Source organism: Macaca thibetana, chromosome 6 (assembly GCF_024542745.1).
Source record: "Macaca thibetana thibetana isolate TM-01 chromosome 6, ASM2454274v1, whole genome shotgun sequence".
Taxonomy (NCBI): Eukaryota; Metazoa; Chordata; class Mammalia; order Primates; family Cercopithecidae; genus Macaca; species Macaca thibetana.
In genome coordinates this window covers 134,043,254-134,057,818 of record NC_065583.1, presented here as the reverse complement: position 1 = coordinate 134,057,818, position 14,565 = coordinate 134,043,254, and the positions used below count along the sequence as shown (strand labels likewise).

General features: G+C 39.8%; 2 protein-coding genes across 5 annotated transcripts in view; both read right to left on the bottom strand.

Moving 5' to 3' along the window:
* TARS1 (threonyl-tRNA synthetase 1) overlaps nt 1–14,565 on the bottom strand; it is a 1,036,507-nt gene that overhangs the window by 714,453 nt on the left and 307,489 nt on the right. The window lies entirely within an intron of this gene.
* The window catches only part of NPR3 (natriuretic peptide receptor 3), a 92,849-nt gene that overhangs the window by 51,981 nt on the left and 26,303 nt on the right, over nt 1–14,565 (bottom strand). For all 4 annotated transcript variants that reach the window (XM_050793838.1, XM_050793839.1, XM_050793836.1 and 1 more), the window contains exon 3: nt 12,740–12,906. In XM_050793838.1, the coding sequence (XP_050649795.1) occupies nt 12,740–12,906 (167 nt within the window). The remainder of the gene's footprint in view (nt 1–12,739; nt 12,907–14,565) is intronic.

Here is a 14,565-nt window from a genome sequence, read left to right as displayed (position 1 = left end):
AAGAGATGTTTCTGATATAGTGTTACAAGCAGCAGAATACTTGATTGTTAAAACATTCTCCTCAGATGGGGGGTGAGAAGTGGTGACTGTGATTATTGGGACTCCGATTTGTCAATAAGGGCTAAGTAAATTCCATACCCAGATAACAACAATGAAACTCAGTCTCTAAATTAAGACTATTAGAAAAACACTGTTTGCCTGCATGTAATAACAAAATCCTGGGAATGGGAAGGCCCCTTGTGGTGGGGGTCCGAATCTCTGGCTGCACAACAGAGGAAGCACCAGGAAGACGAGGGACCTAGCCAAGGGCTTTCTCGGCCCAAGTCCACTGTGGTTGGCCACAGTCAGGACCCTGCCCTCCCTCCTTTGGCACTAGAAGGATGCTGTCTGCAACAATGATTACTATAGGGTGGATTCATTTCAGAATCTCTAAGGTACAATGGAAGGTAACTGGGGCCCTTTCAACAAGTTTATATCCTCAAATATTTTTCACCTTTTTTCTGTCTTATTTTACAACAAAAGAGTTCTAACAGATAGAAAGGGTATAAAATTGCTACATTACACTGTGATAAACCACAAATAACCTGCCAGGACACAAATATCTCCAATTATTTTTATGTAAATATCCCTTTTTTTCACCTTAAAATTGAATCAGCTCAATTTTTTAAAATCTACGTTAAAACCTAAAAAGTCTCCTTACACTGGGAACAGGATCCCTAGATGATGTTGCTGTCCATGTACAAAACACTCAGTTTTAAAAGCCGACAAAGAGCTATGTTAAAGGAAACAGCTCCAGGCATAAAGTAAAATCAGCAGTCTTCACACACCAAGATGACAAACCCGCAGACCACCAAATTGGTATGCATTATTGTTCATGTGTTTTGCTTGTCTGTAGTTGCTTTCAAAGGATCACAGAAGTCAGGTATGTCCACGAGGGTAAAAGAATGTACTGAGCTAGTAAATGAAGAAAAGCGGTCCTTAGAAGGAAACTATAACCAAATGGGAATTTCTAAAAGAGCTAGGGCATTTCGGACCAAAACATTTGTTCACTCATTCCCTCAAACACATCCTGTCTCTCTTACCCCTGCTTTGGTAAGATTATTCCCCACCCCACCTCCACCCCACAAAAAATGGCACCACCATCTTTGAACACTTGCATGGTACTGAAAGTCAACAATACAGAAGAGGATTCAGGTAAATCACAGCCATATAAACACAGATTCCTCCTAAAATCCCCACCAAAATGAAATAAATAAATGTTTTAAGGCATAAACCCACAAGTCTAAAGAGTACAGAAAGGAAATAGCAGATAAGAAATATCAACAAGCTGGGCACAGTGGCTCATGCCTGTAATGCCAGCACTTTGGGAGGCTGAGGTGGGTGGATCACCTGAGGTTGGGAGTTCGAGACAAGCCTGACCAACATGGTGAAACCCTGTCTCTACTAAAAATACAAAAATTAGTCATGCGTGCTAGACGGCGCCCATAGTCCCAGCTACACGGGAGGCTGAGGCAGGAGAATTGCTGAACCTGGGAGGCAGAGGTTGCAGTGAGCTGAGATCGCGCCACTGCACTCCAGCCTGGGTGACAGAGCAAGACTCTATCTCAAAAAAAAAGAAAAGAAAAGAAATATCAACAAAATGCTGGAAGTTGGGAAAAGTAACTGACTCAATAGAATTGACAAAATATAACCAAAGTGTACGCAGGAGGGTGGCAGGGAACTCCAACAAGAAGCAAAGCCATTCCAGTTCAGAGGCTCTAGAACTGGAGCCACTGCTACCTCTGGAGGTGGGGGATGCAGTGGCACTGAAAATAGCAAGACTAGTTGAAAGTCTGTATAGGAGCTCTCATAATTATTTTTATGTAAATATCCCATCTTTCAACCTTAAATTGAGTCAGATCTCCTCCCTAACCTTATACAGAGAAGAAAGGGCCCCATCCCATTTAGGCAAAAGGCTTTAGTTTTATTGTCTGAAGATGTTGAAGCAAAGAAGATCTGAACAGGAAGGTACCAGGCACAACTGAAGACTGGGTGAAGCATAAAACTGAAAATTGGGTTTAAGTATTAAGTCTGCTGTCCTAAAGGTAAGACTCTCACTCCCTGGGCCCCCAGAATATAGGGCAGCCTTATGACCCTCAAGAAGGAATTTGGAGGAGAATTTTGTAGTAAAACTGACCAACCTAAGATAAGAAACTAACTTCCAGATATTCATATTTGGGATAATCCTTTGAATAACAAGCTTGATACATTATTATAACAAGTTCCACTCATACACATAGAGCTTTCCAGGAAAGCTCCATAGTGGCTCACCCTTAAATATAAACAGACAGCTAAGGATTACCAAAAGTTTGAGAAAAGTTTATAAGAGAAAGAGATCAAAATTAATAGAAAAAAATGAACTTGAAAGGCATACACTATGCAGAAAGTAAAAAAAAATTTTCAAAAAACTTATCTCTTTTTTTTCTTCTGATTTAGTTCTCAGAGGAAAAAACCTTATCTCAACAAATGTAATATACCTGCAATTGTAAGAAGCACCTTTTTTTCTAAGTTGCCCTTAGAAAGAAAAAATTCTACTTATTAAATTATGACAGTCCACCAATTATAAAATGAATCTCAACTTTGGATAAGTTAAAATATTTTTTAAATTGTATTCTACAACTGATGAAAGCATGCACTCAGAAAGATAAACTATTGTATACAGGAAACAAGTCAAGGTGCTATCTTTTAAAAGGAGGGGGCACAGAAAACAAGAGAGAGCTCTTGAAAATTAAAAATATGATAGCAAAAATTAAAAATTCAATAAATAAGCTGGAAGGTAAAGGTGAGTCAATTTCTCAGAAAGTAAAAGAAAAAAGAAGAGTTGGAAAATAGGAGAGAAAATTAGAGAATCAACTGAGAAGAGCCAACATCCCATTTTAAAGTTCCAGAAAAGGCAAGCAAAAAGTGCTCATAACAGGGATGTAAAAACGCTCATATTATTGTGAAATTTCAGAATACCAGTGAATCTAGTTGTCTGCCTATTTCATTCCCCGCCAATTCATTCCCCTCCCTTCATCTGCTTTGCTGTGCCCTATATCATATGAAAATAACTCCTCCAGGTCCCTTTCCCTGTCAGCTGACATCTAGTTGGTTCAGCCAAGAAGAAGCACTTCTTTCTGGTCCTACCAGAAAGAAGAAAAAAGCCAGGATATTTCTCCCACTTTCCCTTTGCCTTGGGCAGCATCTTTAGAAGAAGCTGCATTTACCTTTTATCTCCCAATGGCAACCCTAACTTTGGAGTCTTGGGAAAACTATCTCTTCCGTGGTCCTTCCAGCTCTACAGGTGGTAATAGCTTTCTGCTGTTGCTAATCTCTGGCTTGCCTTATTCCGCCATTTGGTATCTCAGCTCTTTCTACACCTTAAAGGTAATTCCTCGTATTAAATCCTTGTTGAATCACCTGGCATAGGCTCTATTTTCCTGACTAGGTCCTTACTGATACAATCAACAAGAAAGAGAAAATACTAGAAGCTTTTAGAGCTGGAGAAAAAGAAAGCATGAAAAAGATAAATAATCAGAATGGTAACACTAACAGCCACAAAACAGTAGAGTAACAGCATCAAAATTTTGAGGGAAATTAATATTCAAAGAAAATTTTATACCCAGCTAAACTGTCAATTAAATGTAAGACTAAAACAAAATGTTTTCTGATACTCAAAGTCTCAAAAGATTTTCCTTCCAGGCATGATGGCTCATACCTGTAATCCCAGAACTTTGGGAGGCCAAAGTGGGAGGATTACTTGAGCCCAGGAATTCGAGACCAGCTCAGGCAACATGATGAAACCCTGTCTCTACTAAAAATACTAAAAATGTAGCCTATAGTCCTAGCTACACAGAAGGTTGAGGTGTGAGGATCTATTAAGTGCCAGAGGTGGAGGTTGCAGTGAGCTGAGATGACACCACTGCACTCCAGCCTGGGTGACAGAGTGAGACCCCATCTCAAAAAAAAAAAAAAAAAAAAAAAGATTTTTGATGCATGCCTCCTTTCTTCTTCAAAACTAAGGGGAAATTTAAGAAAGAAGGAGATATGATACCCAAGAAAAGAGATATAATATAGGAGAGAACTGTAGGACGTTTCCAGGTAGTATTGGAGAAATAAATTATTCTAGATTAGAGCAGGACGATAAAGGATTTAAAAAATTGACATTATCTAAAATGTTTGGCTGTGAGAGTGAAAATGAAAGAGTAAGAACTACACAGACACAGAAGCAAATAAAAAACTAAGGCAATTAGTAAGGTCAGAGAAAACAAAAAGCTGTACTGGAAAGGGTATGTAATTATAGAATACTATATGGTTCTACTATAAGTATTTATATGGTCATAATAACAAAAGTTCTGAATTTTTTTTAGCTTTTCTTCACATTTTATTTTATGAATGTATTTTTAACCAGAAACTATGTTATAAAATATTGGGAAGGTAGAAGGAAAAGGAAGAACTGGCAGAGAAAGATACATAAAAGAGCTAGCTAAATCTTTTTCCACTTTAGGAAGTCAAGAGATAATATCAAAATTTTTACTATCAAAAACAGCAATATAAATAATCAATTTTAGAAATATGGAGAGAAACAGCAGAAAAGCAGATAAAACATTAGTGATGACTGTCTCTAGGGAAATGGGAGTTAGAAGTAGAGAAGGGCAGAAAAGAAGATTCATGTTTATCTATAACTCTTTAGTACTATGAATGTGTTTTTAATTCATTGTGGGCTTTTCTTCAATTCATTATATTGGGCCCTTTCAATCTACAAAGTTGTGTATTATTTTGACTTAAACAACAACAATATGAGGGAAGGAGTGTGAACTTCACCCAAAGACAGAACCAACTTTTAAAGGGCCAGGCAGCGAATGGGTCTCAAAAGTGCCAAACACAATCAGGAGAGTGGGTCAAGCCAAAAGTGGAATTTACAGGCCAGAAAAGCCAAATAAGCTGACTGAGAGGAAAATGTGTCTCCAACACTGACTCAGTCTAACATGGGAAATAGTAGCAGGGACAAATTTAAGTCTACTCTTAAAAGCATAATGCAAAAACACTGGGAATTGAAAAGACTGAACTGTCTCCCTGGTACAGAATGAATGAATGAGTATGTCTCTCGTCTCAGAAATAAAACTAATGGCTTTTATCATGTAAGATAAGGTAGCAGTTCAGCATTTAGGTCTTTCTTTAGTTTCTTCCAAGGAGTGATTTTTCAGTGCAACCTGACATACACAATGTTGTAGTACCCTAGCCATGTGAATAAACACAGCTGAAGACAGTAACTGGGTGAATGGAAAATTGACAAGCCATGGTCTAGTTCAATGATTTTCTACTTTTTGCTACATTGACCCCCATTAAGAATCAGATGATGGGTGCTGACTCTTCTCTCCAAAAGTATACACATGTGCACTTACACACAACATTTTGTACATAATTATAAAGAATTAACACACCCTAAGTCAAGAAACCCTCATCCACCTAACGAGCTCATGAAAACATGAATGAATTTGAAAGGTATCTCTTACTAAAGAGCAAAATGAACTCAGTGTTTAATTTTGATTCTCTAGAAACATGGATATTTTCACATATGTGCCACATTCGATCTGCTACAAAATAAACTGTCCAGACTCCTGTGATTATCACCAGCGTGTCAGAGTGCTTTACAGTAAGGTATATGTTGTTTTTTTGTGCATGCTGGCATAGGAATGCAGCTCTCATGGGCCCCCAGAGCTCACAGCCATGGATATTTATATACATGCTCAAGTATTTTTAGGGGGTGAGGATCCCACCCCAGATGGGATCACTCATTTTCCAGGATCAGGCTCACATCCATACTTCTGGAGCACTCAGTAAACAGCATCTGATGATCAAAGGAATGATGGTTTACAGTTCAGAAAAAAACAGGAAAACTAGGTCACTGAGGATGAAGAGGAGATGAAGTCCTAGCCAGACTTTGCCAAGTGTCTGAAAGAGGAGAGAGAAACCAGTAAATTACATGTGTGTATTTGGGCAGGTGGGGTGCAGGGAAAGGAAGGAAATTCTTCAGCCTGTGTTGCTGCCAGGCTCACTTGCAGAGCCTGAGACACATGATCTTCAGGTCATGGGTTTGCCCCCTTATGGGGTACATTGTTGTTAAAAGGGTCAGACTGATGTAGTGGAAAAAGAAAGTCACTGACCCAGGCAGGAGTCAAGGGATGCAACTAATCTTGGCTTGGCCACCACACAGTGCATTCTAAAACCAAATACCAGTGCTCTGGAATTGGAACTGTTCGTGGGCAGAGGCCAACCACCACCATTAAGACGCCCTTGAGTGAGGGCCACTGCACGTATGGGCAACCCAATAGAAACCACCAGAGAAGGCTAGGCAGGTACTTGGCAAAAACTTGTCTGAGTCATACTTAGAGCCCCACTGACACTTGAGAACCTCTGCAGTGGGCTTTACTTCTCACTTTAGATTTCAGGTGACCTCCAGATGGTCCTCAGAACCCCCACTGCGAAACCCCATTACTATCCCCACACTATCTCCCATGGCATAAGAGAAACTGAATACTTGGCTTTGTGTACCCAATAAGGTCTAAGCATAGGACTCCACCACCAGCCAACATCACTGTACTGACTGCAATATGCTAGTTACATTTGGAAAACCCACCCCACCTTTCTCAGCCTCAGTTTCCGCCACTGTAGAGGAAGTGGGTTTGATTTTATGTCCTTTCTATTCAATAATAACAAAAATAATAACCATAATAACAATAATAATAGGTACTTTGGCCACTTCCTATGTGCCATGTACACAGTAAGAGAATGCAAGCTTGGGCAGAAATAAGAGTAGTTCTTGCTTTCGAAGAGTTTACAGTAGAAGAGACAAAGGGTAATCAGAAAATCCCATACATCAGTGTGTAATTACAACCCAAGGGGTGTGCTGTGATGGAAAGGAACCGAGCACCATGACATGGTCTGGGGTGTCAGGAAAGACTGTACTGAGGAAGTGGTGTTTGAGTTACAATCTGAAGGATGAGTAAGAGTACTGCGTGCAGTAGGCACACAAGAGTGTCATATAGATCAGCCTGGAATACAAGAAACAAAAGTAAGAGAAATGATAGCTACCATCCGATGAATGCTTACCACGTATTCGTCACGGTTAGTATTCATCATTGGCAAGCACCAATGAATGCTTACCATCCAATGAATGCCTGGCATTGCGGTGAATATTATATTACTTTTATACAATTATTGAGTTATTTGAACAACTTAGTCAGTTAAAAATTATGCTTCCCATTTGATAGCCAGTAAACAAACGAACTACGTCTCAGAAAGGTGCCCAAGATAAGAATTGTAAGAGGCAGCCAGGTCTATCAAATCCCAAGCCTGCATATTTAACCACTGGGCTGCACTGCCTCCAGTGGTGGCCACTGGACCTCATTAAAACATGATGCAGGCCAGGCGAGAGGGCTCACGCCTGTAATCCCAGCACTTTGGGAGGCTGAGGCGGGCAGATCACAAGGTCAAGAGATCAAGACCATATAGACCACCATAGTGAAACCCCATCTCTACTAAAAATACAAAAGTAGCCGGGTGTGGTGGCATGTGCCCGCAATCTCAGCTACTTGGGAGGCTGAGGCAGGAGAATCGCTTGAACCCAGAAGGCAAGGGTTGCAGTGAGCCAGGATTGTGCCCCTGCATTCCAGCCTGGTGATAGAGTGAGATTCTGTCTCAAAAAAAAAAAAAAAAAAAAAAAAAAAACAATGCATCAGAATGGAATAGATTTCCCCTTGGTTCACTAGTAAAAGGACAAATGCTTTTTTAAAAATATTATATTACCCATAGGAATAGTGGGGACACTATCATGTACTGATGTACACTATCATGTACAAGATACATGTACTGATGACTAGACAAGCGTAATATATGCAACACTTACAGCCCCAATGATAGACTAGCCCTAAACAACCGTATTTTCTGTCACACCACTTACATGTTCCACCCAAGCTGAGGGAAACTAGAGTAAACACTGGACTCAGGGAAGCTAATTTACAGGCTGCTAATAGCATTTGAGACATCCCGGCCTGAAAATCTCCAGCTAGGCAGGCATGTGTAGGTTCAACCATAAGTATATTCCCCAAAATGTGAACTGGGAAATAGAACAACTCAGTCTTGAGGTTGAGATGGTCCTAGGTTATTCTAGGAGTGCATAAATGGTTACAATCAGAAACATCTACTAATGCAACTCACATCGCAACTTTATAACAGAATAAAGAAACACTGAGTATCACAATATGTGTAAGAATATACATTTGATAAAATTCATACACTCAAATATACACAGAATAAAATTGCATAGAACTTAATACATACACACACACACACACACACACAAAGAGTATAGGTAAAACTGGGAAATCTGAGCATAATAATTGCATTGTATCCGTGTCAATATCCTAGTTGTGATCTTATAATTTTCCAAAGTGTTACCATTGCAGGAAACTGGGAAATGTATACAAGGAATCTCTCTGTACTGCATCTTAAAACTGCATGTAAATGTGCAATTATCTCTACTAAAAAGTCAATTAAAAAGAGAGAGGGCAAGAGATGGATAGAGGAGAGAAGAGATCAATTTTACCAAAACAAAATGGCATTAATCCATCAAAATTTGGTAAGTTAAAAATATGGAACATTAATTTTACTAAAACCGTCATTGCTACTCTATTCTCCCAATGCTTTAGTATAGTCTGTAAATATTTTAAAGTTTCAAATTTTTCATTTTCAGAAGACCATAACCTTTTTAAGGATGCTGAAAACATGGTAATATGATGAATGCAATACTAACATATATGAAATAGAGTCAGTGGTATCATATGACATGTAACACCTAAAGTAAAAAACCTATGTCCAAAGATTTTCCTTAACCTACATTATACAAACCTTGATGCTTGATGTGCTATTTTTGTTTCAGTTATCGTATTACAAGGAATCATTTTGCCAAAGAAAAAAACTTCACTAACAAGAGAGAAAAGGGAATTGCCAGTCTAATAAAGAGTGTCCCCCAAACTCCACAGCAAACATCATGCTTAAGTGGTGATGTGAACAGATATGAATTCTGTCATATACTCTTTACATTAAAGTTAAGATGCCCACTATCACTGCTTATATTTAACATGTATTGGGATCCCACCCAAGGCCATTTGAAATTTTAATTTAATTAATTATATTTAATTTTAATTCAATATACTTAATACTTGAATTAAGTATACACATTCTTAATTATACTTTTAAAAAGTTACTTTATTTACTTATCTTTTTAGAGGTGAGGTCTTGATATGTTACCCAGTCTGGGCTCAAACTCCTGGACTCAAGTGATCCTCCCACCTCAGCTTCCCAAGTACCTGGGAATACAGGCATGTACCACTGTGCCCAGCTTCTTAAGTACACTTTCAATTAAACATACTTAAAAGTAGAAGAATTTAAAAGAAACAAAACTGCCACTATTCCTAGATTATGTGATTCTTTGGAAATGCATGGTTAATTTTAGAACAAATGAGAGTCCACCAAAGTCACTGAATTCGAGATGGATAGCAGAGAATGAAGAGCTCACGATGGGTGTCATCAACTGGAGTTCTAAGAAAGCAGATGAGACAACTCATTAGCACAAGTAAGAGAAGCAAAAAGACTGAGTCTAGACCCCAGACTCCTACAGGCTCTCCCACCACATTAGATCAAGCACTAGCATCTGGGAACCCAGCCACACCAGGTGCTGGCTCTTTGGCTCCCATAGTTCCTTCCCATGATACTCACCAGGACCACCTGTCTAACCTAACTTGATAAACCTCTGCAGCTGGTGTTTACAAGAGCCCAACTCAGCCAGGCGTGGTGGTGTGCACCTGTAATCCCACCTACTCCAGAGTCTAAGGCAGGAGGATCACTTGAGCCCACGAACTGGCTAGAGCAACACAGGGAGGCCTCATCTCAAAAAAAAAAAAAAAAAAAAAAAGGCCCACTAAAACCTACATACATACAAAAGATGGACACATCTTCAGAACTAAAATAAGTTATTATAGTTAGCTCCAACTTCTACTTAAAATTCTAATTTTTATTTATTTATGAAGTCAGTTTTAACAGTCCCACTATCAGAGGGAAGCAGTATGGTAATCTAGGGCTGCAAACAATCTCTACAGTGCTCTTATTAGGTTTGGAACGTTCTATAAAGCTTTGTAGTAGGTATACGTTTCCAGTGAGATTTTGCTTAGACTACCATTAAAATAAGATGTAATATTATGAACACAGAATAACAGATAACCAAGAAGAATTACCCAGTAGTGGGATGCCAACTTTTTCTCTGAGACAAGGTCTTACTCTGCCACTCAGGCTGGAGCACAGTGGTGCGATCACGGTTCACTGCAGCAGCCTCGACCTCCCTGGGTTCAGGTGATCCTCCTACCTCAGCTTCCCAAGTAGCTGGGACTACAAGTGCATGCCACCATGCCTGGCTGATTTTTGTATTTTTTGTAGAGATGAGGTTTCACCATGTTGCCCAAGCTGGTGTTCAACACCTGAGCTCAAACAATCGCTGGCCTCAGGCTCCCAAAGTGCTGGGAGGACAGACGTCAGCCACTGCTCCTGGCTGGGATGCCAACTTTTGCCCAATGAGAGGAAACCAGACAACATGGCACCATTGTTGAGTTTTTAAACCATAAAATTAATATGAACCTAATAAAGTAAAATAATATACAGTGGCATATGTAAAAGAGTTTGATGTTTTCAATAACGACCCAGCCTACATGTGGCAGCACTACTGAAGGAAGTTCAGTACCTTTTGTGTTCTTTCTTGTTTCTGAGACAAAGGATTTGGATGATGACAGCACTACCATATGTTTCCTTAAACGTAGGCTCTGTTGCAGAAACCCTACTTCTTTCATAATTCAGAACACGCTGTCCAATATGGTAGCCACTAGTCATGTGTGGCTATGTCATGTGGAGCTTGAACAAGGGCTTCGCACGCTATAAGTGTAAAATCACACTGGATTTCCAAGACGTAGTACAAGAAATACACTAAAATCTCATTAAAATTTTTTAATTGATTAAATGTTGAAATATTGTGTTTATATTGTGTTAATTGGAATATGTTATTAAAATTAATTTCACCTGTTTTTTTTTTCACTTTTTCAAATGTGTCAACTAGAAAATTTAAAATTATATATGTGGCTCACTTTTTGGGCTCACGTTGTATAACTACCAGACAGCACTGATTTAAAAAGTCAAAAGATATTTTAAATGATGTGAGTATAGTATATGCAACATTTAAAACATTAATAAATATGTTTATAAGACACTTTGTATGCCATTTGATAACAAATTCCTATAAAGACAGGTATAATCTTGAAACAGTGGTACAAAAGAGGTACCATTTATTTCGTTCTAACTTTCTGACAGGGATAGTGCTAAATGCTTCAGGTAAATAATCCTAAATCCTCCAGCAGGAAAAAGTAATTTGAATCGGGGAAACGGAGCAATTTTTCCAAGCCACACAGCTCAGAAGTGCTAGATCTAGACTCTGAAGGCAGCTCTGAGGCCAATGCCAGTACTCTGTGGTACTTCAAGTAGAGAAACTAGGAGAAACCCTGTTTGGAAGTGGCCATCTCTTATGAAGTTGATCATTATCCAATTTGAGCAGGGACTATCCAGGCCGTATGCCTATCATTAAGAATGTGCTCCTAATTAGCTGGCATGATGGTGTACACCTGTGGTCCCAGCTACTCAGGAGGCTGAACAGGGAGGATCGCATTAGCCCAGGAGTTTGAGGCTGCAGTGAGCCATGATCGCGCCACTGCACTCCAGCCTGGGAGACAGAGCGAAATGTTGACTCAAAACAAAAGAAGAGGAGGAAGAAGGTGCTCCTTTTCAGTTTTGGATGCTGTAGAGTGATTTGTTTTGAAGACCAGCACACCTACTCAACTAGTCCAAGGTGCCCACCTTTCATCCTGCTCTAAGAAAGGATTTACAGGAGTGGCGTGTTGGCCATGCAGCAAAGCATGTCAGAGGCAGTCAAAACAATGATGCCAAATGAGGTGTGGTCAGCTGCCTGCGGTGCCAGCTCTTAGATGAGTCCCTCTGCTTAATCCTCAGTCTGAACTAAGGTTCTGACTCTTGTCCACTCCTGAAATGCACTAGTAACAACAGCACTAATGGAATGTGAAGTCCTGCAATATGTGAGCAGGAAGCAACTTCCAGCAGAAAGAGGCGACAACACCATCACAAGCAGACTAGCCAGAACGCTAAGCCAGGCTGCCAAAAGAAAGTGTCTCCTAAAACCCCAAATACCCAATGCCACCAAGCTTTGGAAAAATGAGGCATGCAAACCTTTGGCACTCCTTCATCCTTCTTCTCCCCCAAAACCCTCTTAGTCAAATACGTGATGGAAGTCTACAGACATTCTACTCAGCACCACCACAAGTGCCCACGAAATAGCAATGGTCCTTCCTGCAGCAGCTGAAAAAGTGTAAGTGAAGGGTACAGATGATAGTGAGTATATTTGGGAGGGAAGGAGGAAAACCACTCAGAAAGAAAACACACACACACACACACACACACACACACACACACAGAAGGCAACAGTGAAATTCAGACCTGAACCTAGGAATTTTTGAATGGCTCAGAACGGGACACTCTGTCATCTCTGATTTAATTAGAAGACTGTTTTCAGGATGCTGAAGGCCTAGGTTCATAATCAGGCACTTACGTAATCCTCCATATTGAGACCTTGTTTCTCAACAGAACTTTTCACCTCCATGGAAAACTTCTCAAACTCGGGTTTCACTGTCCTCAGTAGAGTGACTGTCTGGAGGGACGAGTATGCTTGCTTAGCTTCGAAGTCGTGTTTGTCTCCTCTCTTCCACGAGCCATCTCCTATGAAAGAAATAAAAATATTTGCAATTCCAAGCCAGCCACCAAAAAGAGGCCATTCTGCCTTTACAACTGCGATGTGCCCCCCGCATGTTACTTTTGGCAACCAGGAAGAGAAGTATTGTCATAGCTCTGCCCTTAGGTATGATGTGATGTCAAGACCATTAAAGGAGAAGAAGGCCCTTTGCACATGTGTTCCTTTGAAACGTGAGCAAGAAAGAAGAGTACTGTTGAGGTAATTGCCTTGTAATAACCATGTAACTGCAATTTTCAGCTCTACCCCACCCCCAAAATTGCAGCACTATAAAAGAAAGAATTCAGTTTTTATTCCTTGCCATTCACACTTCTTTTTTAATACCTACGATCAAATGTGCAGGTGAATCAAGTGGCTAGTGTGGCATAATAAACCTGATGTTATGTGTGGGTGGGACGGCAGGTCACAGCGACGCACGACAATGGATATGCACAACTATTAGACAGTTAGTGATGTTACTCATAAGTGGGAGTTGAACAATGAGAACACATGGACACAGGGAGGGGAACATCACACTCCAGGGCCTGTCAGGAGGTGGGGGGCTGGGGGAGGGATAGCATTAGGAGAAATACCTAATGTAGATGACGGGTTGATGTGTGCAGCAAACCACCATGGCACGTGTATACCGATGTAACAAACCTGCATGTTCTGTACATATATCCCAGAACTTAAAGTATAATTTTAAAAAAAGAAAGTTAGTGCTGTTAAAAAAGTTTGAGATTATTGATATTTCTTGAATCTTTTCAGGGTGAACAGTAGCTTAGGTGAACTCAAAGATTCGTGTCTCTCTAGTGCTAGCAACATCATAGAAATTATTTATTAGACGATGTCCATTAGTGCATTAGTGGTAATGAGATAAAAATTGCTAACATTTCTTAAGTACATATATAATAATTGCTAACATTTATTAAGTATATATATAATAATAATAATTAACATTGCTAACATTTATTAAGCACATATGTAATAATAATAAAATAAATAATAAAATAATAATAATAAAAGCTCTATTTGTTGAGCACTTTATATGCATAAAAATAATTCCTCCTCACAAGACCCCGCAATATGGGGACTATGATCCTCTCTATTTTACAGATAAGGAAACTGATGCGGTGAGAAGCTGGGTATCCCAGTCTTTCACAGGTCTCTCTTTTACAAAAGCAAAAAATTACGTGAGTAAGAATAATTACTTTTCTCTTCGTTATTTTATTTTCCAGAAAACATGTGGCTTACAGGGCCCCAAAAGACAAGGTGGACCTCTAACTTTTGACAATAAGCTATTTTTCTATGAAGTGTTATTATGATTCCTGGTGATCTCTGAAAATACAAGGAACTCCACCTGCTGGAGTCCAGCGCCAGCCCCCTCATCCTTGGCAGAGGCCTCGAATCCAACAGCTAAGCCGTGAGAATGTCTCTGGGATATACGGCCAGGACTTTGTGGCACTCACTCTACTCTTTCTGAAGAAGTTTAGCAAAGATTTGGGGGCTTTGGAACTTCTATGACAGTGTGAATCAGACAAACATGTATGAACTATACAAGGTCCTGAGACTGGCAGGGTGAGCATTGTAAATACAGTCTCCACCACATTCAATGAGAGGCTGAGGGTGTGACACGTAAACAACTGAAG